General features: G+C 41.7%; 1 protein-coding gene across 1 annotated transcript; it reads left to right on the top strand.

The window, feature by feature from the left end:
• The first annotated feature begins 1,347 nt into the window (after positions 1–1,347).
• On the top strand, positions 1,348–19,876 carry col1a2 (collagen, type I, alpha 2). The gene is made up of 50 exons (XM_088010180.1): positions 1,348–1,546; positions 2,295–2,296; positions 4,298–4,333; positions 4,723–4,806; positions 5,267–5,323; positions 5,503–5,547; positions 5,717–5,770; positions 5,856–5,909; positions 6,021–6,074; positions 6,167–6,220; positions 6,616–6,669; positions 6,836–6,880; positions 6,981–7,079; positions 7,181–7,234; positions 7,482–7,580; positions 8,182–8,226; positions 8,653–8,751; positions 9,187–9,240; positions 9,320–9,427; positions 9,511–9,564; positions 9,652–9,750; positions 9,952–10,005; positions 10,103–10,201; positions 10,312–10,365; positions 10,469–10,522; positions 10,631–10,684; positions 11,097–11,150; positions 11,243–11,287; positions 11,365–11,463; positions 11,570–11,677; positions 11,776–11,829; positions 11,925–11,978; positions 12,977–13,030; positions 13,113–13,166; positions 13,295–13,402; positions 13,535–13,588; positions 13,915–13,968; positions 14,084–14,245; positions 14,380–14,487; positions 14,722–14,829; positions 16,320–16,373; positions 16,459–16,566; positions 16,657–16,710; positions 16,821–16,928; positions 17,019–17,072; positions 17,661–17,768; positions 17,850–18,093; positions 18,192–18,376; positions 18,468–18,710; positions 18,825–19,876. The coding sequence occupies exons 1-50, from the start codon at positions 1,477–1,479 to the stop codon at positions 18,969–18,971; spliced, it is 4,056 nt and encodes a 1,351-aa protein (XP_087866306.1). The 5' UTR covers positions 1,348–1,476; the 3' UTR covers positions 18,972–19,876.
• Positions 19,877–21,582: the final 1,706 nt, after the last annotated feature.

Below are 21,582 nucleotides of genomic sequence, written 5' to 3'. Positions count from 1 at the left end.
GTAGCTCTGCAGCGAGTGGGAGCGCTGCCATCTTTAAATCACATTTCATCTCACTCGCTCCTCCTCTCCTTTTCTTCACTCTGTCGTATCTCTCAGGATTGACTCAGGTGTAAGATTTAGGTGGAAATCCTGTAGAGTGGTGCCCCTCAATGACTTTCCGTGGGTGCAAAAGTTGCAGGCAAGTTTCAGTCAGCAAAAGGCTCTCTGTAAGGAGGAGGAGGGGATGCAAAAAAAAAAAAAAAAAGACCATAATCAAGAGCCATTTCTATATTTTGGGCTGCATAAACAGCACCACAGTACAAAAAGAGCACCCAAATCATGTATCATCTGAGGAAATGGGTCTTTATTCTCATCACTATATGAATAAGCATTGGTCTATGGGATGGAATGAGTTGTGTCTTATGAGATAAAATGCTGGATGTGGCCCTGGCTGAATACTGTTGGAGTCGTGGTGGAACGGATGACATGTCTGGTCATGTGGGCAAGTAAGAGCTGCACAAAGAGAGAGAGAGAGAGCAAAGGGAGGAGGAAAGTTAGATCTTCTCTCACACCTGCCTTTTTCACAGTCTGAAGGTTTTCCTAGTATTGTGTGTGAAACATTGCATTCCTCCGGCGGAGATTTCCCAGAAAGAACGCTGCTGTGGTTCTGACTCAGTAAAAGTTAAAGCTTTGTACATAGGGACTTTATTTTAAAATAAATGTTTAGTGGATGAGTTCTGCATAATGTGTTAACGTGTGGGAGAAGTAAAGCTTTCATTTCAACCAAATCAACGCGAAAAATGAGAGATTCGCCAAATCCGCGCGCCAAAGCTTTGACGCAAACGTCCGGTCCAAAATTATTTAACGTAGAATATCAACATAAATTGCAAAAAAATAAAAATAAAAAATCCGAGTAGAGGTGGACTCAGATCTTCCCGGTGGTAAAATATCCCCACTGACGCTCGTCTTCTCGTGCGCATTTTACGCACAAAGGTATCAGCGCGCAGGGCCAGACGCCCATGGCCCTGCGCGCTGACCTGATCTGCACCGACGAGCTGTATGTAACAAGAAAGACTCGAGTTAGGCCTTCATCTGCCTTATAAACCTCGACGCTGTCCACGTCCTCAAAAAGAATGGATCTAATTAAAACGTTGCACTCGTCATCATCGCCAAAGCCTCTGCCAAACTGTTTCTTGGTGGAGAGGGGAAAAAAAGGCAGGGAGATGCCGGACCACATGACTGCCTCCAAGCTGCAGAGGGATGGGAGTCAGATTGGGTTTCTCCTCTCCCATTGGCTGAAGGGCCGACTTTTGACACGCAGACCAGGGACCCTCCTGCCGTATAAATAGGCCTGATAGATCTTTATTATTCTAGCATCACGGCAGCAGGCTTCTGCTAAGTTTGGAGTTATTCGTGTCACCACAACTGTATGCCTGCTTAAAGGTGGTTTAAAGACAGGGGCTCTGCGGCACAAGGAGTCTGCATGTCTGTTTAGACATGCTCAGCTTTGTGGATACTCGGATTCTGTTGCTGCTTGCAGTAACATTATATCTAACATCATGCCAATGTAAGTTTTGATTGTCTACTCTTTCTCTGTGATGGATCTATACTTTTTCCCCCCCTTCTGGGTCCCTACTTCTTGAGGATGTTTTCGCTTGGCTTTTGTTTGGGACCTACATGATGATGGTCAACCTGAACTCAACCGGACTGAGCTCATGCAGAGGATTCTTCACTTTATCAAAGGATACGATTATTATGTGATTAGTTTTTTTGTTTGTTTTGTTTTTGTCTCTCTTTTTTAAGGGATAAGTAAGGAAACATATTTATGTGGGGTGAGATCTTCATAACAAGTCTCCCCCCCCATCGTTTAATGCATGTTGAATTAACATTGGCACTATCCTTTAGAAAAATTGGATGGAAAGCTTATGTGGGGCGTTGGACACATTGTTCCATCCACACGGCCAAGAAACGCAGCTTTGCCTTTCACGTTGTAATGTCTCCCCCTGGTGGCCATGGAGGCAAGCACCTATTTGGCACGAATTTAGACTTTTTTTAAAAATTCAGTCAACAAGCTACAATTTGCCTAGTAAGAAATAGCATAGATTGATATAGTCCTAAATTAATATATATTTTTTAATTGAATCTTTAATTAAAAAAAGAAAAGTTGTTTCTCTCTTTAAAATTCCTGCGTTTTAGGCTGAAAATAACCCCCCAAATAATTTGAGAATTTCAAAGAAAAGACCTCAAACAATGCACTTAACTTTAGTTTGAGGTGTGACTTTTGCGTTATAAGGCTTAAAGGCATATGAGGCGAGCAGTCTCACATTAACGCTCTAGTATGCCACCTGCTGGATCAATTTGGACATGACATGCCAGAGTTCACAGGGAGGTCCCAGCAATCCCAGTCATTCGCCTGATCCCAAAGCCATCCAGGGAGGAACCAGTGTTCACCTGTTTCAGAGAATAAACAAGAGAAGACATCAAGACAAACTAAATATCATCTTTGTCTTATTTCAAGGAGCTCAGCAACAGAATCAAAGCACATTGCAGTATACTGGAAGTTACAGATGTCATAGGAAATTACCTACATTTCGCCTTGTTTTCAGTGGCAGACAAGAAAAATATTCTAGTCCCAAAGGCATACCCTGCTAGTTTGGACCTGTTAGCGATTTGCAGCTTTAATATCTGGAATGCTGCAGGTTCCCAGAGATTCACGTCCATTACACGGTTAAAACGCTTCAGAGTGGTTACAGTGAATCACTGAGTTTGTTGAGCCTGCAGCTCCTAGTTTTGTCTGAGCTGAGACATGTTAGGCCGCACGAGAGGAGACTTACTTGTTTTACTGTATACGTTTTTTTTTCTTTAAATGTCAAGGAAGGTATGAGTGAAGGAAAACCAATCCTACGTTCAGGCTACACTGAAAGCACAAGGCACAAAATATACCCAGTCTGTCTTTATTTTAATATCTTCAGTCAATACATCATGTTTTTTTTTTTTTTAATAGATAATGTATTATCTAATTACAATACGGTTGAATACGTCTAGATTGTTTGCTCTGTACATTTTGACATTTTCTAACAGAGTATTCCCTTTTCTCCCCCTGCCCTCTCCATTTCCTCCCTCCTCGCCTGCATCATCATCTCTACGATGCCACAGCGGTTAGTATGCATGCATGCTACCCATCATAACAGCATATCTAAAACACAGCTTTACCTCATCTAGTCCACCTTGTCATGTCTCCCGAATCCCTTGAAACACGTCAGGAAAAAGCCGCTGTCAGCCACTGCTGACCAGTCTGAGCTATCTGAGTCACGGCAAGAGGATTTCTTTTAGACTGAGCTGAGCGGTTTCTCTCAGCATTTCCTCTGTCTTCCTGTCCATCGTTAGGTAAGGGGTCCTATTGGCTCTAGATCATGTCAGTGAAAGCTAAAACCGTGGTGCTGAGGCACCCACGAGAGCCTGGCACAAAGGATCCTTTCTGAGGACAGCAGAGAGGGGGCCAAAGGGAGGTTTTCACAACTAGCTGACTTTGAGTCAGTTTGGAGTCTGTATTTGCCTCTCATTTTAGATAGATGCAATGACCAAGGTCTGATCTCAGGCCTGTGAGTTGGAGATAGGAAAGAAAAGGCAATTTCTGTCTGAATCACTCTGCTTTGATGGAGATTGCCTAGCCTGACGTTTGACAGTTGGAGCTTTAGCAGCAGTGGCATCTTAAGGTGTACACTGAGTGGTTTTGGTATCACTTCAGAATATTACTTGCTTTAAGGGAACCCTTGTGACTTATTTCTTTATTCTCAAGAAATGATTGAGCTCAACTTTGTTGTGCACTATGTTGAACACTTATATATTCATTACACTGTTGAGGCCTGCTTTCCATTCTGACGTTATGGAAAGCAGTATTCGGGTGTTTGTCTTTCGATGCCTGATAACAATCACAGATTCCCACAAAGTAAGACCAAAGCATGCTGAAATATCAGTACATGTATTTATTCCCATTATATACAAGATAGTGTTTAGGTAACTTCATAGCATAGGATGGATCTATTGGCCTAATACTTGGAATGTCAGATCCACAAAGCACAAGGTTGACTGGAATAGAGATTTGCAGTTTCCAGTAAGATCATTTAAGATGGCCTTTAGCTTGTGTCTACCCCCAACCAATGAATCAAGTTGTTCAGTGCATGTTCAGTGTTTTGACAACATAGCTCTCACTCATGCAATGAGGCCTAAGTCTTCTACTTGATTCCTGATAGGATACTTGAATGTTAAAGCCGTCTAATCTGTGTTGTGGTCTAACCAAGTGATTTCTGCGCTGCAGGGTCCCAGAGGAGACAAAGGACCTCGAGGTGACAGGGTAAGCTGAATTAAAACTCTGCTTCCTTTGATCTGCCACGTGAACTCATATAATTATTTGACGAGTGTGTTCTTTACGAAGCGTGGTTGGTGAAGTTTCTTGGTGCTGTCTGACCTATTAGCCCCAGTTTGCCACTCCCCTTTGTTTACCATGTATATGATTATTGTTGCCCTTGATGGGAATTTTAACATAAAGGTTTACAGGACAAAGATTTAGTGTTTTTGCTATGTTACAGTCACTGAAAAACATTTCACAATGACAAGCATTTATGGGGGTTTTTACAACAAATTTGCAGCATGTGATTTTGTAATAGTTTTGTCCGATTGCTAACATGCTTTGTTTGTTAAATCCGTAACACGTCATCATTTGGATTATCTTCTTTTCTCCAGGGTTTTCCTGGCCCTAATGGAAAAGATGGCAAACCCGGACTCCCTGGCCCCCCTGGCCCTCCTGGCCCCCCTGGACTCGGAGGAGTACGTCTCCCTTTTACACTCAAGAAATACGCAGTTTTCCGAGAAACATTCATGCATCTTTAAAAATAGTCTCAAGAAACGTTGTTGATGTCACACAAAATCATGTCTTCATTTGAGTTGCATAACAGACGCATGTATGATCTTAGTCATTGACTCCTTACCTTTGCCCTTTTGAACTTTTCTAAGACAACACATGCATGCTGCCAAATTAGGTCACTGGTGGGCAACTGGAACGTTGTACAAAAGCTAACAAACTGTTTTAGTCAGTAATATTTTAGGTAAAAACTAGTATATTTATTTCGTCAGAGAATTTCTTTATAAAATTAGATTGTCTTTTATGTAAAGACTGAAATAACTGTGACCCTGGTGAGGCTAATGTTCACCGTGGCAGTAGCATCGTATGGTTTACTCATGAATTAAATTGAATTAATCATTGTTCTGCTTTTTACCTGCTCAACAGAACTTTGCTGCTCAATATGATGGTGCCAAAGCCCCCGATCCTGGACCCGGACCCCCAGTAAGTTTCCTACCCCTACCTCAATACGTCCTATTTTGTCTCAAATCAATAACGCCAAACATTGATTTGTATCAATATCTAAAAGCAATGCAGATAAACACAATTTATCTGCGTTGCTTTCAGATTAAATCCATCACAGCGTGACTTGAGATGAATAATTTCACATTCCTTCTTATCAGGGACTGATGGGACCCAGAGGTCCCCCTGGAATGCCTGGACCCCAGGTAAGGGCATAGTTCAAAACTCACCTTGAAATTCAGGTTTTATTCAAATCCGTAAAGACTTTAATAATCCGAAAAGAAAATGAAAAAGATACATCGTTGAAAGAGCCCAGAGAGGCAAAGCAGAAATGTTTTTACATCAATTCTTAGCGACTTATGTGTTTTTCAACAGGGACCTCAAGGACAGACTGGACACGCTGGTGAACCCGGACAGCCTGGAAACGATGTGAGTGTACTCCCTCAAATCTTCCTACTAGCTCGAGTTGCCATTGCAACCTTTAAGATTTTAATACTTGATTTCTGTTTTCCAGGGCCCCGTTGGAGCCCGTGGACCCCCTGGACCACCTGGCAAATCTGGAGAAGATGTATGTTTGTGGCCTTTTTTCACCACTTGTTTCGATCTAATTTGAGCAGTTTTTTTGGTTTTTTTACCATTAAACAGCTAATGGTGAGTTCTCTCTTCTATTGATACGTAGGGAAACAATGGCAGACCTGGCAAGCCCGGAGACAGAGGTGCCGCCGGCCCTCAGGTGAGTGGTTCCTACCGGGACACGGAGTTGTGACTTAAATGGAGATTCAGCATTTTTATTGCTTTCTAAACTTCTTTGCTTTGGAATTGTAGGGTGCTCGTGGATTCCCAGGAACTCCTGGACTTCCAGGGATGAAGGGACACAGAGTGAGTGATTTACCTTTCTTTAACCTTTTCACCCCCGGCCCGTTTGCTGGAACTTGAACTTGGAATAGAAATTTATTGGGGCTCATTAGTCATTATCTGACCCTTCTCTTTTTACCCAAAGAAATTCCTGGATAATTTGAAAATGCCCCAATTTTTATAGTGGTGCCTTTCATTATGACACCTAATGAAGGCCTCCTGTTAAAATTAATTGAATTAAATCTTCACTTGAACTTTGACCATTAGGACAGAGAAATACACATTTATTTTCAAGAACTTCTTTATAACAGATCCTTAAAAAATAACAGCTACTATATTAGATTTATTTTCTTAAGTGTCGACCTAAGTGTTGGCTTCTTAGTAACAGCTTTAATCATCTCTACTCTTCTGTGTTGTAGGGTTACACTGGTATTGATGGACGTAAGGGAGAACCCGGCTCTGCTGGCGCCAAGGTACAGCACCGTTCAACACACAGATCACTTTCTCACTTTCTGCTTATCTTTTTATTTTTATTGGAAGCCTGTCTCTTTATTTGTGCTGATCTACTTCATATGTTAGCCTATAATTACATATACAATGGGGATTTCATTTTATTTTTTTTTCCTAACTCTTCCGTAGGGTGAGTCTGGTGCCTCTGGATCTCCTGGAAGTCCTGGACTGGCCGTAAGTTCATAATAAAACTCAGTATTCTTCATCTTATATTCCTGCAAGTGTTTCCATCGGCTGTGGTCTTGACTAACTCTGTTGGATGGTCCGTCTTCAGGGACAACGTGGTCAGCCCGGTGAGAGAGGTCGCCCCGGCCCTGCTGGTCCTGCTGGTGCTCGTGGTTCTGATGGCAATGTTGGACCTTCTGGCCCGGCTGTGAGTAAACCCTCTTTATTTCCAGTCAAAGGAACAAACGAGAGACACTGATGATGTCAGAGAACTCCTCACACCACAATTTTTCTTCCTCTTTTATCCAGGGTCCTTTGGGTGCTGCTGGCCCCCCAGGCTTCCCAGGCGGTCCTGGACCCAAGGTACATGTCTTGTCACTTCCTGTTAAATAGCCGAAAATCTTGTCACAAAAAACATTTGAAAACTGTACCTTGTAGTATTTCTTTTTTTTGCACACTACATCTCCAAATGAAAAGCACAAGTGTTGTATATTTTCAGCAATATATACATTTTTGAACACACACTTCTTCAAATAACATTTAATTCTTAATCACAGCCTTCTCTCTATCACCAATAAATGAAAAATAATTCAAATGTTGTCACTAACAGGGAGAGATTGGAGGTGCTGGAGGCACTGGCCCATCTGGACCTCAGGGATCCAGAGGAGAGCCCGGACCCAATGGTGTTGTTGGCCCAGTTGGTCCCCCTGTAAGTAAAAAATAAAGAAAAGAAATAGTCAACTGACATATTTTTAAAACTATTATTTGTCTGGGAGATGACTTTTAGTCCATGTTATACTATTGAACCCTGGAAAGAGGCTTGTTTTGTAGTTTCTCTTTGAAAATAAGGGGTAACTTCTAGTTTTTTTTCTTGTTTTGACATGCACATTTTCTAACATGTACTTCTGTGAACTGATTTTTATGATTCACTTGATATATAGAAATAATATATAATATAATTTTAAAACCGAGAGAGGAATAGTGTTTCTGTGTTGTCATTGTGCTTTTAGGGGATTCAGGCACTTCTGTAAACATTTCATTTGAAAATATTAAGACATCATACAGATTTATTAGACTTTTTAGATCATCTCCATGTCCTAATTAGGTTTTCATAGCACTTAATGTAATTGGACTGAATCCGACTGTATGACCACATTGTACTAGAATTAAAATTGATCGCATTCCTTATAACTGTATTTTAACTGAGATTGCTTGTAAATTGCCTTTTGATAAGTTAGATTAGTTGTAATTTGGGGCTATGTAAACATCAATAATTAAATGAAATTAATTTTTCTCTACTTTTCCCATAGGGCAACCCTGGTGCTAATGGTCTGAATGGAGCCAAGGGAGCTGCTGTGAGTACACACTCTGTTACTGAATCAGTTTTTGGCGTATTCTGTGATTTGCATACACGTAAATCGTTTTGCAGTAGGTCCACACATTTATACGCCAAATACACACAGTCTATACAGTCCCTAAAAGAAAAGTGTGTACTTCCTTTAGTTGATGAGCTGGACTTCACCCCATATCCAATTTTAGTTGCATACCTGTCAGCTTCTGCCTACGTATACTCAATAAGTTGGATGCATTAGAAAAAATAATTTCTCTTTGTAACACCTGACACACACAAACTCAACCATTTTTGTATTCCTGTTGATGATCAGTTGGATGTAAAAAAAATAAATAAATAAAAAAAAACAACAGAGGGCATTATGTTGAACTCTGGTTCTGAAAGATTTACCAAATGCCAATGCTGACCTGTCTCCCTTCATGCTGTAAAGGGAACCCCCGGTGTTGCTGGAGCTCCTGGTTTCCCCGGACCAAGAGGAGGACCCGGACCTCAGGGACCTCAGGGTGCTGCTGGACCAAGAGGACTTTCTGTGAGTATAAACCCTCTGGAAAGATTAATCCACTCGATCAACTGTTGCTTCATAACATCCATATAGATCGGCCTCGCACATCTCAGCCTTCGCTGATTCTGACTTCTTATTTCGACTGGTCTCCAGTTCTAAAATGTTATCTCTTAACTTTTTTTTATTAATATGAGGTGACAGATTGCACAGAATGCACAAATTTATAGCACTTTACATATGCATTGCTACAATAATAATGGAGTAGAAGCAGTGCTTGTACTGCAGAAGCTTTACAAAAGAAAGCCAATTGCTCTGCATGTCCAAATGCAGAGATAATGCTACTGTTTAGCAATGCACACTAATCACACGTGATGCTTTTACTGGTAAATGTTAAGAAAACACCTATAACATATATGATTGCTCTTTGGTTGAATTGCTTTTCTGTTTCTCTGTGTGTTTTAGGGTGATCCTGGTCCTCAGGGTGTCAAGGGAGACACTGGTGGCAAAGGAGAGCCTGTAAGTTTAAGGGATGATTTATTCAACATGCAAAAGCAAATCTGTTCAAGGCGCTAAACCTCACTGCTGCCTCCCTCAGGGTAACGCTGGCCCTCAGGGACCTCCCGGAACTCAAGGTGAGGAGGGCAAGAGAGGACCCACTGGTGAGATTGGTGCTAATGGGCCTGCTGGCAGCCGTGGTGCTAGAGTAAGTGTCCTCCCATAATCTGTTGTGGAAGTCTTTGACCTTTGACCTAGCTTCAGTTGCTAATAGCCGCATGTCACCCTCAGGGTGCTCCCGGAAGCCGTGGTCTGCCTGGTTCCGATGGAAGAACTGGCCCAATTGTGAGCATTACGCCCAAGACACTCAAACATCTGTCCACTCAGGGAGCTGCTATATTTCTAATTTCGACCACTTTCTGACCACAACAGGGTATGCCTGGTGCCCGTGGTGCTACTGGTGCTGCTGGACCTCGTGGACCCCCTGGAGATGCCGGTCGTGCTGGCGAGCCTGGCCCTGCTGGTCTCAGAGTGAGTCATTTCTTCATGTAGAGGAAGAATAGACCATCTTAGAGTGACAATGAACTTGGTTTATAAAGGGACGATGTACAACTCAAACAGGAATGTCATTAAGTGATGCGCTGTACCAGATTACAGCAAAAGCTAATTCGCTTCTGCAGTCCCCCTGAAACTGTGGGCTCTTCATAACCTCTCCATGTCTGTTTTCTAAAGGGTCTCCCAGGAAGCCCTGGAAGCTCTGGACCCCCAGGAAAGGAGGGACCTTCTGTGAGTAAACCTTAGTTTTACTCTCTCTCTAGAGAGTTGCTGCTGGTCTCATGACCGTTTCTCTGATGGATTGAGGTAACGCTTCTTCGTCTTTCAGGGTCCTGCTGGACAAGATGGCCGTTCTGGACCTCCTGGCCCAACTGGACCTAGAGGCCAGCCCGGAAACATTGGTTTCCCTGGACCCAAAGGTCCCTCTGTGAGTGGGCGTTATGCAGGACTTGGAAAAAATAAATAAATAAATGAGCAGTTCAAATTGTACCCGTTTGTTTCAGCTCCATCTTACCTATAAATCCTGTTTTCCCTCAGGGAGAGCCTGGCAAACCTGGAGAGAAGGGACCCAGTGGCCCCACTGGACTGAGAGTATGTCAGAAAATATAATGCTATGAAAGCATAAACATTTGCAGACATTTCTGTTTCAGTTGTTCGGTGTTGCTGTATGCTTAGTTCCCGTCTCTGTCATCAGGGACCCCCTGGACCTGATGGCAACAACGGAGCCACTGGCCCCATGGGAGTTGCTGTAAGTGCCTCTGCATACAAGGCTTACTGTTATATCTATTCTTGCAAATGAACCATGCAAAATATGATTTTAGCATCCATTTTCAAGAATGTCTTCTCCTTGATATAGGGCGGTCCCGGTGAGAAGGGAGAGCAGGGACCAGCTGGAGCTCCTGGCTTCCAGGTTTGAACATTTCTCTCCTCTGGTTACCAAAACGGAGGCGATACAAGGAGATAAAGGCATTTCTGATGGCTACATGTCGTCTTAGCATTGAATGTTTATGGACATCTTTCTTCATGGCCTGTCCTGGTCTTAGTTTAGCTGAGAAAGCTATGTGCTTTAGTAGCACATAGCTTCCATCCAGATTTAGCAAGTTAACCTTTAGCAAGTTCATGTTGTTTACACTGAGGGCAACATCACCATTTTTGTCTGTTTAGTGAGAAATACTCTGAGGATTTGAGTTTTAGGTAATAATCTGACAGTAAAGAGCACTTTTATACCAATTTCTGTATTTTTTTTTTAGATGAATTAAAATCAATGTACTATTTTCTTGTTTGTGACTGTTGGATCTTGTGTTAACACTTGGTGTTTGTAGGGTCTGCCTGGACCTGCTGGATCTGTCGGTGAGGCTGGCAAGCCTGGAGAGAGAGTAAGTATATGAGCTGAAAACAAGTTTCGCGGATGAAACACAAATGTCGGTGCAGTCTAACCAAACCTAACCAAAACGATGTGGTGCTCCAGGGTATCCCAGGAGAGCAGGGAGCCGCTGGACCAGCTGGTGGCAAGGTGAGGTCACTTTGCTTTCACACGCATGTTCAAGAACCAGGAGATCAGAGATTTAAATAAGCATCTATACTCTGCAGGGAGAGCGTGGTAACCCAGGTTCTGCTGGAGCTGCTGGAGCTCAGGGACCAATTGGACCCCGTGGACCAGCTGGAGCCCCCGGACCTGATGGTGGCAAGGTAATCCAAAGGAAGCAAAATATGTCAAAAACCTATTATGATTTTTTTTTTAAATGCAAGGAAGAGAAACAAACAAATGAGTTTTTTTTTTCTTTTCTGCTGCTAGGGAGAGCCAGGAGCTGCTGGAGCTGCTGGGGCTGCCGGACATCAAGGATCTGCTGGAATCCCTGGAGAGCGTGGCGTAGCCGGTGCTCCAGGAGGCAAGGGAGAGAAGGTAAATTTAAGAGGAAAAAAAATCTACCACATCCACATTTTTTTTACTATATTCTATTTGAAAGTTATAGCCCGTCTAACTACTGCTTTCATTTTCAGGGAGAGACCGGACACAGAGGCCCTGATGGAAATTCTGGCAGAGATGGCGCTCGTGTAGGTTAAACTCTCCTGTTCTTTTGAGATACACCTAAAAGCAAAATACTGGAGCTTGTACCCCTTATTGACTATCCCCTTTAATCTCCTACCAGGGCCCTGCTGGACCTCCTGGCCCTCCTGGACCCACTGGAGCCAACGGTGATAAGGTCAGTTGGTGTATTAGTTGCGAGAAATGGATAACTGGACAAATCTTGGCAAATGACACCAGCGCAGGACTATTCCTGCCAAACAAACAAATATGAGCAAAATAAATGCATGCTATGAATGACTCCTGCCAACACTTACCTGCCAACCATCAAGATAGACGTCTTAAACCAAAGCTTTGCAACACTAAACTATCAGGAGAAGCAGTTGGGATTACAGAAGTGTAAAAATATGAATTCTGAACAAACCTGTACGTTCGTTTTCAAATCTTTTGCTTTTCTCTGCGGTAGTATCCAAATTAAACCTGTACCAAATTGCTATATTTATAGCAACAGGCTCACTACTGCCATCTGGTGGCTATTTTACAAACTGCAGCAACAATCCAGCTAATAACCTAGCAAAAGATGACAGACCGTGGATATGATTTTTTTTTTTTATAAAAAATTTTCATAGTTTTTTTCTTCCATATCTGTCATTATTTTAATCCCTTTTGTTAATTTTTAACAAAACATGAATAATTTTACATACACATGTAGCATTTATATAACGTATCATAATCAGAAGAAATGGGATGTATTTTCTGTTTGGTATTTATTCATATAAAACGATTGTATAATTCAGGAATGTCATACTCATTTTCACTTTGGACCACATCAAGATCAGGAATATTTCTGGAAGGGCCAGTTGTGAGAGAATGTACTGATAAAACCCATTAATATTCTTTGAAAATATTAATAAATAGCTGCATCTGCATTCGATAAATACTTAAAATGAATAACACTGAACATCGTTTCACGTCAATGTTATTTGGCAGAATATGGATAAAAAGTGCTTTTATTTTATTTATTAAAATAATATTTTCGCACACAACTGTTATCTTGAAGGCCCTATTTATGTGGCGTTGTGGCCACATAAAAAGCCATTCAGTTTGAGACATATATTGTATATTGTATTGATTAAGCATTAGAGTAATTATCATCCTGTCTTTTGTCTTTTTTAGGGTGAAGTTGGTTCCTTCGGACCTGCTGGCCCTGCTGGACCTCGTGGACCCTCTGTAAGATAGATTTCCTATTATTTACATACCATAAAACAAGGTGTTAGTGAGCCTTTTCTGACCAAGTTCCTCTTACCTACAGGGTGAGCGTGGAGAGGTTGGACCTGCTGGAGCCCCCGGATTTGCTGGACCCCCTGTAAGCCTGATTCTTTAATAGATTAAAATCACAATGAGATTGGGATCAACGCATATACTGAAGACTTGCTTAACGAGCACAAAAGCTTGTCCAGACGTTTACTTAGCTCTTCTTTGGTTCTCCCACAGGGTCTCGATGGTCAGTCCGGAGCCAGAGGAGAGCGTGGACCCGCCGGAGCTAAGGGAGAGGCTGGATCCGCTGGCCCTGCTGGACCTGCTGGACAGTCTGGACCTGCTGTAAGCACATACACAGTCTTGCTTTCTCACTCTTGTTACGATTGCAGTTCAAACAGCGTAATAGGATATGATGATATTTGAAAAGATGAAGAGATTTTTCTTATTTTTATTTTTTATTCTTTTGTTATCTAGGGCCCCTCTGGCCCTGCTGGACCTCCTGGCGCTCGTGGAGAAACTGGCCCTCCAGTGAGTACTCGATTAAAAGCTCAACTGCAGTAACACATGTTTTATATGCACCTGTCACACACATGCTTTCTGTCGTCACATTTCAAGTCCACTATGTGGCATACCTCCTTATTCCTAATAATAGTTGGGATACAGCAGCATTATCTGCTAAATTCAGAGATATAATACATGCTTAGCTTTTATAAATGTCACACTCTTTTTCAAAGGTACACATAAACCTTAAAGTATTAATTAATTGTGTTTGGTTCAGTTTTTTTTTATTTATTAAAAAGCACATGCATGCCTATAAGACTCTGTTTCTAATCTCTGTGTGTGTTTTTGCTCAGGGTCTGACCGGTTTGCCTGGTGCTGCTGGCAGAGTTGGTGCTCCCGGCCCTGCTGTGAGTACTTTCACTGAGCAATTTTCCATAAAAACAAACACATACACACACACACACACACACACACAAATAAGCCACACATTACACATTGTAACCCTCTCTCCTTTTTTCTCAGGGTATTGTGGGACCTCCTGGCCCCTCCGGTAACGCTGGCAAAGACGGACCTCGTGGTCTCCGTGGCGACCCTGGTCCTGCTGGTCCTTCTGGTGAGCAGGGAATGGTTGGACCACCCGGTCCTCCCGGAGAGAAGGGACCCTCCGGAGAGTCTGGTCCCGCTGTAAGTACTATGAAATCACATAAAAGAAACATGGCGGGGGAATGATAAAAATACTGAGAATTTAATGAAATGTCCCTACACATCACCTCAAATTATTATAGTGATTAATCATGAGTGTTTGTGCGTATTGTCAGGGAATTCCTGGTGCTCCTGGACCCACTGGACCTCTGGGAATTACAGGATTCGTTGGTCTGCCTGGTGCTAGAGGAGATCGTGGTACACCTGGTGGTCCTGGTGCTTCGGTAAGTGCAAGTTACTACCTAGACCCCTCCCCCCCTGCCTAACGACAAAGTAGAAAGCCATCTTATCAATCATGTTATATCTCAGTGGCACAGAAATGTTATCAAACTGTTCAAGCAAAGGATCACAGATCTTTAAACAGCTCCAGTGATAAACTGGAATGTACTTCAACTGATAATTAACATCCTATCTGCTTCAACATGTCTCACCCTATTTTCTATTTTATATAATTACAGGGAGAGCCTGGCAGATCTGGACCTCCCGGTCCATCTGGAGCCCGTGGTCCCCCTGGTAACATTGGCATGCCTGGTATGACCGGACCTCAAGGAGAGGCTGGACGCGAGGTAACACTTACTCTGAAAATCAGCTATATATATATATATATATATATATATATATATATATATATATATATATATATATATGTGTGTGTGTGTGTGTATATATAAACACTATCAACTTATTTCTCAACCAATGCAGACTCATCTTACAAGCATAAAACTAGCATAAATTAAACAGAAAGTCGAGTGACTGTAACCAAACCAAACCGGGGGAAAAAAAAGTATGGAAAGTCACTCGTAAAAGGAAGCATCCTATAATTTCCAGGTTCCACACAGCACCATTTTGTAGAAGCAATAGACTGACCTGTTCACCTCTTTAAGGAGTAGGTGAAATGTTTTCCCATTCCTGACAACAAACAACAAAGCTGCATGGTTAGCCTGGATATGTTGCTAGGCTATTAGCTTTACCTTATACTCGGTATGCTTTTCTGTCTTGTGGGCAGCTAAAACCTCGTTTTGCTTCTCCAAGATAACCCAGATTATGAGCACATTTTAGCAACAACAACTGTGACACACTTCTTACCTCTGATGGTTTTCTAGTAACAGAACGACTCATGCTTTTTGTCAAATGAGAAGTTGTGTGTAACTATGATTTTAAAAAAGGCTAAATACAATCAATAAGCACAAGACTTACATTATTTAAAAATAGAAAGCTGTTAAAAAGATTTCAGAGTTTTAGAAAAAATATTTAGGGCCCTGCTTCCCAAATGTGCGTCATCTGTAAAACAAAACAAAAAAAAATGTTAATGTAGCTCGTTTGACTAGCTAAGCTAATGACAGATAACATTTCTGATGACTGTTATTGCGGTTTGTGCTTAAAATGTGTAAATGTGCTGCAGTTTCTTCCTAGCGTCAAACACCAGCAGGAATATTCTGAATCAGAAATTTTGTAAGGCAAATTTCAGCTTTTAAAAGTTTACTTCAAGGTTTGAGACAGTTGTATTACCGCTACTGATATAAGATGAAGAAAAGTGGATAAAACTCAATGTTTCAATAAATTTCAAGTCAAGAAATCATTTATGGAATTGGCATACTTATTCTCAAAACAGCTATAGAAAGAAATGGGTTACAAGTTGACCTAGATAATACTTTTCTTCATTAGTCCATGACTTAACAAGTATAAATTATGTCCAAAATGCAGATTGTAACCCTATCTGCCTATGGTGAAAAAAAATAAATAAAAAATAAGGAGATTACAAACTTAAATCATCCTTCAAATAATGCTAATGCATTATTAAGTTTTGTCTCTTTATATACTGAATCAATATATTGGATATACTGATTTAATTCCTTTTTCTAACATGAAAAACAGAAATAATTATATTAGTAGTGGGTTTCATTATTGTAGTGTAGGCCACTATAACTGTATACACAGAGAAACTGGAGCTAATCAAGAAGAATTAAGGACAACATCACTTGCTTTAGCATCTCATATGTATATTTCACAAAGTTTGTTAATGAATGTTTTTATACCCACTCTTTGTCCGAAACAGGGTAGCCCTGGTAACGATGGACCCCCTGGTCGTCCCGGTGCTTCTGGATTCAAGGTAACGTCTTGAGGGTACATTTAAACATGACTGTTTGCAGGAGAAAAACACACTACGCTCTGAGCTCCTTGTTTGTCACGCTTAGGGAGACCGCGGTGAGCCTGGATCTCCTGGTGCCTTGGGACTTGCTGGTGCTCCCGGACCTGCCGGACCAACTGGAGCTGCTGGCAGACCTGGAAACCGTGGAGAGGCTGTAATTATCGTTCTTCTTTGTCTGTTCAAATTGCTTAACTTTAACCATATCAGCGTGTCTCATTCACATATTTGCTGATGTTTTCCCTAGGGCCCATCAGGTCCTTCGGGACCCTCTGGACCCGCTGGAGCCAGAGGCGCCCCTGTAAGTACAATAAATATGCCACACAATTTGGTTCCATGAAACAAAGCAACAACACATTTCTATGACCTTGTGTGATGACGGAAATAAAGGCTGATACATGTGTGTTGTAGGGACCTGCCGGACCCCGTGGTGAGAAGGGAGTTGCTGGAGACAAGGGAGACAGAGGCATGAAGGGTCTTCGTGGACATCCTGGTCTCCAGGGAATGCCTGGACCTTCTGTGAGTATCATTTTATTGACTCTGGTGTAAATTTTGGGAGATGGAGGGCATACAGAATGTGTATGATTTGGGACTTTCCTTTTCCTGCAGGGACCTCCTGGTGAGAGCGGTCCTGCTGGAGCCCTTGGACATGCTGGACCTAGAGTGAGTTTAATGCTGAATTAGAGCCTATTCTTGATTTGTTCTTGAGGTGAACATAAGTGTGAAACCACTGTCTTACACAAAACTTAGTTCAAAGTTATCCAATGTAGTGGTGTATTTTAATTAAAGTTGGATTTTTCAACTTCCCATTCAGAAATGCAACAATAATCTCTTTGAAACTCTTAGTGGGAAAGTATCAAAGAACCCCCAAGTTAATGGAGCACAACCTCTATTTACAATCATGGTGCTTTAGAAAAAAAAACTTTATTAGCTCACACTGCTACTTGAGGTTAGCATCACAACAAGCAGCAAATCCTGCGGATTTTCTGGCTTGCAACTTGAAGGAGCTCATCTCCTGGGTATCCTGGGTATCGACTGCATTCCCAGGACTGAGCTCTGACTTTCTTGACAAATCAAATGCAGCATTTCTTCACGTTAGCAGATTTCTTTCACACAACATTGCAAGAAAGAAAAAGAAATGGGTTGCCTATTAAAAGACTTCTTTGACCCTGGGCCTACAAGTTCCATGCATGCTATAATTGTTAGCTGTACATTATTTTAAATGACTCTAAACAATTATCTCTTCTTTAGGGACCTGCTGGACCCAATGGACCCACTGGTAAAGATGGTAGAGCCGGCACACATGGTCCTATGGGTCCTCCTGGTTCCCGTGGACCTCCTGGATATGTTGGACCAGTTGTAAGTTTGACATTCCATAGCCTATATATCAGACAGATTTGTGTTCTATGTGATTCAGATCAACTGTCATATCCATTGTAGGGCCCTCCTGGATCTCCTGGTCTGCCTGGACCTCCTGGCCCATCTGGTGGCGGATACGACGTCTCCGGATACGACGAATACAGAGCTGATCAGCCAGCTCTCAGAGCCAAGGACTACGAAGTCGATGCCACCATCAAGTCTCTCAACACCCAGATTGACAACCTGCTTACCCCCGAGGGATCTAGAAAGAACCCTGCCCGCACCTGCCGTGACATCAAGCTCAGCCACCCCGACTGGAGCAGCGGTAAGCAGCTTATAGGCCCCGGTTTAGTATGATACATTTATATTAGCTTGCCATCTTCCTCCAAACCCATAACATACCCCATGCCTTCTCCTCCTCAGGATTCTACTGGATTGACCCCAACCAGGGCTGCATCAATGATGCCATCAAGGTCTTCTGCGACTTTACCACCCGTGAGACCTGCATCTATGCCCACCCAGAGAGCATTGCACGCAAGAACTGGTACAGAAGCACAGAAAACAGGAAGCACGTGTGGTTCGGAGAGACCATCAACGGCGGCACCGAGGTGAGAAGGGGACGCAGTCAAACAAGAATGCCTACTCTGAATTTGGCCGCCCTTTGAAATCCTCACTTTTCTTTTTGGTTCTGCCCTGCAGTTCACCTACAACGACGAGACCCTCAGCCCACAGAGCATGGCCACGCAGCTGGCTTTCATGCGCCTGCTTTCCAACCAGGCTAGCCAGAACATCACCTACCACTGCAAGAACAGCATTGCCTACATGGATGGTGAGAGCGGCAACCTGAAGAAGGCCGTTGTGCTCCAGGGCTCCAACGATGTGGAGCTCAGGGCCGAGGGCAACAGCCGCTTCACCTTCTCCGTGCTGGAGGATGGCTGCACTGTAAGTACAGTTTTTGCTTTTTTTTAGGCTCTTTGTAGAGATTGAACTCCACCGTTTTTCAATGTCTAATCTTTTTTTTTTTTTTTTTTTTGCCTTCGCCTTCGCCTTTTGCAGACACACACTGGTGAGTGGAGCAAGACAGTGATTGAGTACAGAACAAATAAACCAACTCGCCTCCCCATCCTCGACATTGCACCTTTGGACATTGGTGGACCTGATCAGGAGTTTGGTTTGGACATTGGCCCAGTCTGTTTCAAATAAATAGACTCATGATAAATTAACACCAAAAAGAGAGAAAGAACGAAAAAAAAAGAAATCTCTGCCCTTCTCTGTTTTTTTTTTTTTTGTACTGAATGCTGACTTCTCTCTGCACATCCACTTGCTTAAGATGGGCAACTATCGGAGAGGACCGAACGGACTGAACGGAGATTTTGTGCAATGCAAATTAATACAGCCAAACCCAAAGGGACGCGGGAAAACACCTTGTTGTGGAACATCATGGCATCTTTTTTTGTAAAAAATAAAAGAAGTGTAATAAAAATGCTGAAAGTATGCATCACTTTTTGTGGTCTTTGTATATCTTCCAAAGAAGAGGTTTAAAACCACAATTTCCAAGAACAAAAAAGGTTTGAACTACCTCATGCCTGTACTCAAAGAAAATAGTATTGACAAAAACCTGAGTCCACAACCGAGATGTTAAGACTTCTAATGCTTCAAGCTTTGTCCTGCTTGGAAGGTGCTCAGTTACTTGAAGCAGAGACCTATGGTGCTAAATGCAGCTGTGGAACGAACCACTTTTTACTGTATTACTTTGTATTGACCTGTGAGGAGTCTTACAACAATCCCGCTGATACTCCCCACTTTAAGCAGGTGGAATGTTCCTAAACCCTTATGTCTAATGTCTGTTTTCTGTTTTTTTTTTTTTTTATTTTCTGACTTTTTTTTGTCCTTCAGAGTTTTTTCAGGCTTTTCTTTTGTACTGCCCCAGTTCACATTGACAGCACACTTTTCTTCCAATCCCAAATGGTTTTCAGGCGGCCTTTCTCTCTCTCTCTCAAACAATGACACCACAAAGTCTATTGTACCTATTTTGTATATGTGAGATGTTTAAATAAATTGTGAAAAGTTCTGAAATAAAGCATGTCCAATGTTCCAAAACCCACAAATCATGCAGTGACTTTTATGTTTTAATGACATCATTGAAGGTGTGTCACTGTAATGTATTTTTTTATTTTTTAGTTTTTTTAAAATATATATATATATATAATTTCATCTGGTCTTAGTTGTGCTGACGATTTATGTATCAGCATTGACTTAAACATCTTCCTATTGTGGAAGCAGAATACTATCATGAGTCACATCCCCCTTTATGTTGCCTCCCATCAGAACATCCAACTTTAATGTACAGTAAACTTCTGTTTACACTCTCCATGTCATTGTGTGATTTCTAATGTGCATTTTTCTTGTAAATATGCATTCTCCAATGTAGCTTTTGTTTCTTGCATAAAACAGCTTTTGCATCCAAATAAACCTCGTGAGTTTGGATCAAGGCTTAAACTGTATTGGTGCATGACTACAGACCTTAGCTTCTTTATATGACCCAGCATTGCAGATATTTTACACACGTTGTTTAAATGACTTAGAAGCACCGAGGACAGATACTTAAAGATCCTTTGGAGACTTGTCAGTGGTGCAAATACTGCTGAGATAGGCTTCAGTGCCACGAACAGTACAGGAACTGGGCGAGGAAACGCCTTGAAAACAGAGTGCGACGGATTTGTGAAAGCTGCAACTCACGTCACTGCTAAAATGTAGTCAGCTGCAATATCAATTACAACCACAAGATGGCAGTGAGGTATAAATGTATCTAATACTAACTCACTTGTCATGTATTATACTACATGTGTGGAAGTTTGGGGTAACACCTATGCAAAAATCTACAATCCTTACACATACTACAAAAATGAGAAATCACAAATTAACTGTATTTAATGTTACACATGTTAAAACTGGCCGGTTTGATCAAATCCAAAATGACAATAATTATGTCCAATTTACTTAAAAGCAATATCCTAGAAATCTTTACAGAGAAGGCAGTTTACAATTTAAGCTGTAAAGAGAATGTGTGGGTACAGCAAAAATGAGTTTGTGTGTTTCAATTTGGCTTAGAACAAAGTCAAAACATGAATGAATAAAAAAAAACTACAACAAAAAGACATTTAGGAGACACATAAAGCTGAGGATGGATGAGTTTTAGTGAAAACCTCACTAAAAGCCTTCACTTGTTATATTGTGCTATCACATCAGATTTGAATCTGATGCAAAACCTCTTTATATAGAAATTGGGTGTTTTAGATTGTATGTTTTGTTGGTATGCAAAATATTTAGGCAGCCTTGCAAAATCAGTTTATGCAATTTCATGCACAACTAAATTGACCCTTGTATCTTCATCAAAATGAATGGAACACCCTAATGAAATTAGAACATATCACAGTTTCTATGGCAGTCTATATCCATAAAAAAAGTCAGCCACACCTGTACAGAGTAACTAGTGGCAACCTGTTCCTGTAGGGCAGATTGCACAGTGACATTTGTATTGTGCTTTGTGCTGCCAATCATGAGGGTGTTGTTCTGTGCTAGTGAGGATTAGTATTGATGATTGTGTCATGGGATTGTACAGCCTTAGCCGCTTTTCTTTAGAGTATGACAATGTGGTCAGAGCAGTATTTCCTGGAAAAGCAAAGTCAAAGTTTGTCCTCCTATTAAAAATCACATGATCGTCATCAATATGTTTGTTTAAGGTAGTTACAGCACAGAGCTCACAGAGCTTGTAAAATACTGGGGTGTGCTCTTCTTTTCTCATCCAACCATA

The sequence above is a fragment of the Poecilia mexicana genome, unplaced genomic scaffold (assembly GCF_051168715.1).
Source record: "Poecilia mexicana isolate PSO_F unplaced genomic scaffold, ASM5116871v1 scaffold_11, whole genome shotgun sequence".
NCBI lineage: Eukaryota > Metazoa > Chordata > Actinopteri > Cyprinodontiformes > Poeciliidae > Poecilia > Poecilia mexicana.
Note: the sequence above shows the minus strand (reverse complement) of the source record. Positions and strands in the feature narration are given on the sequence as shown.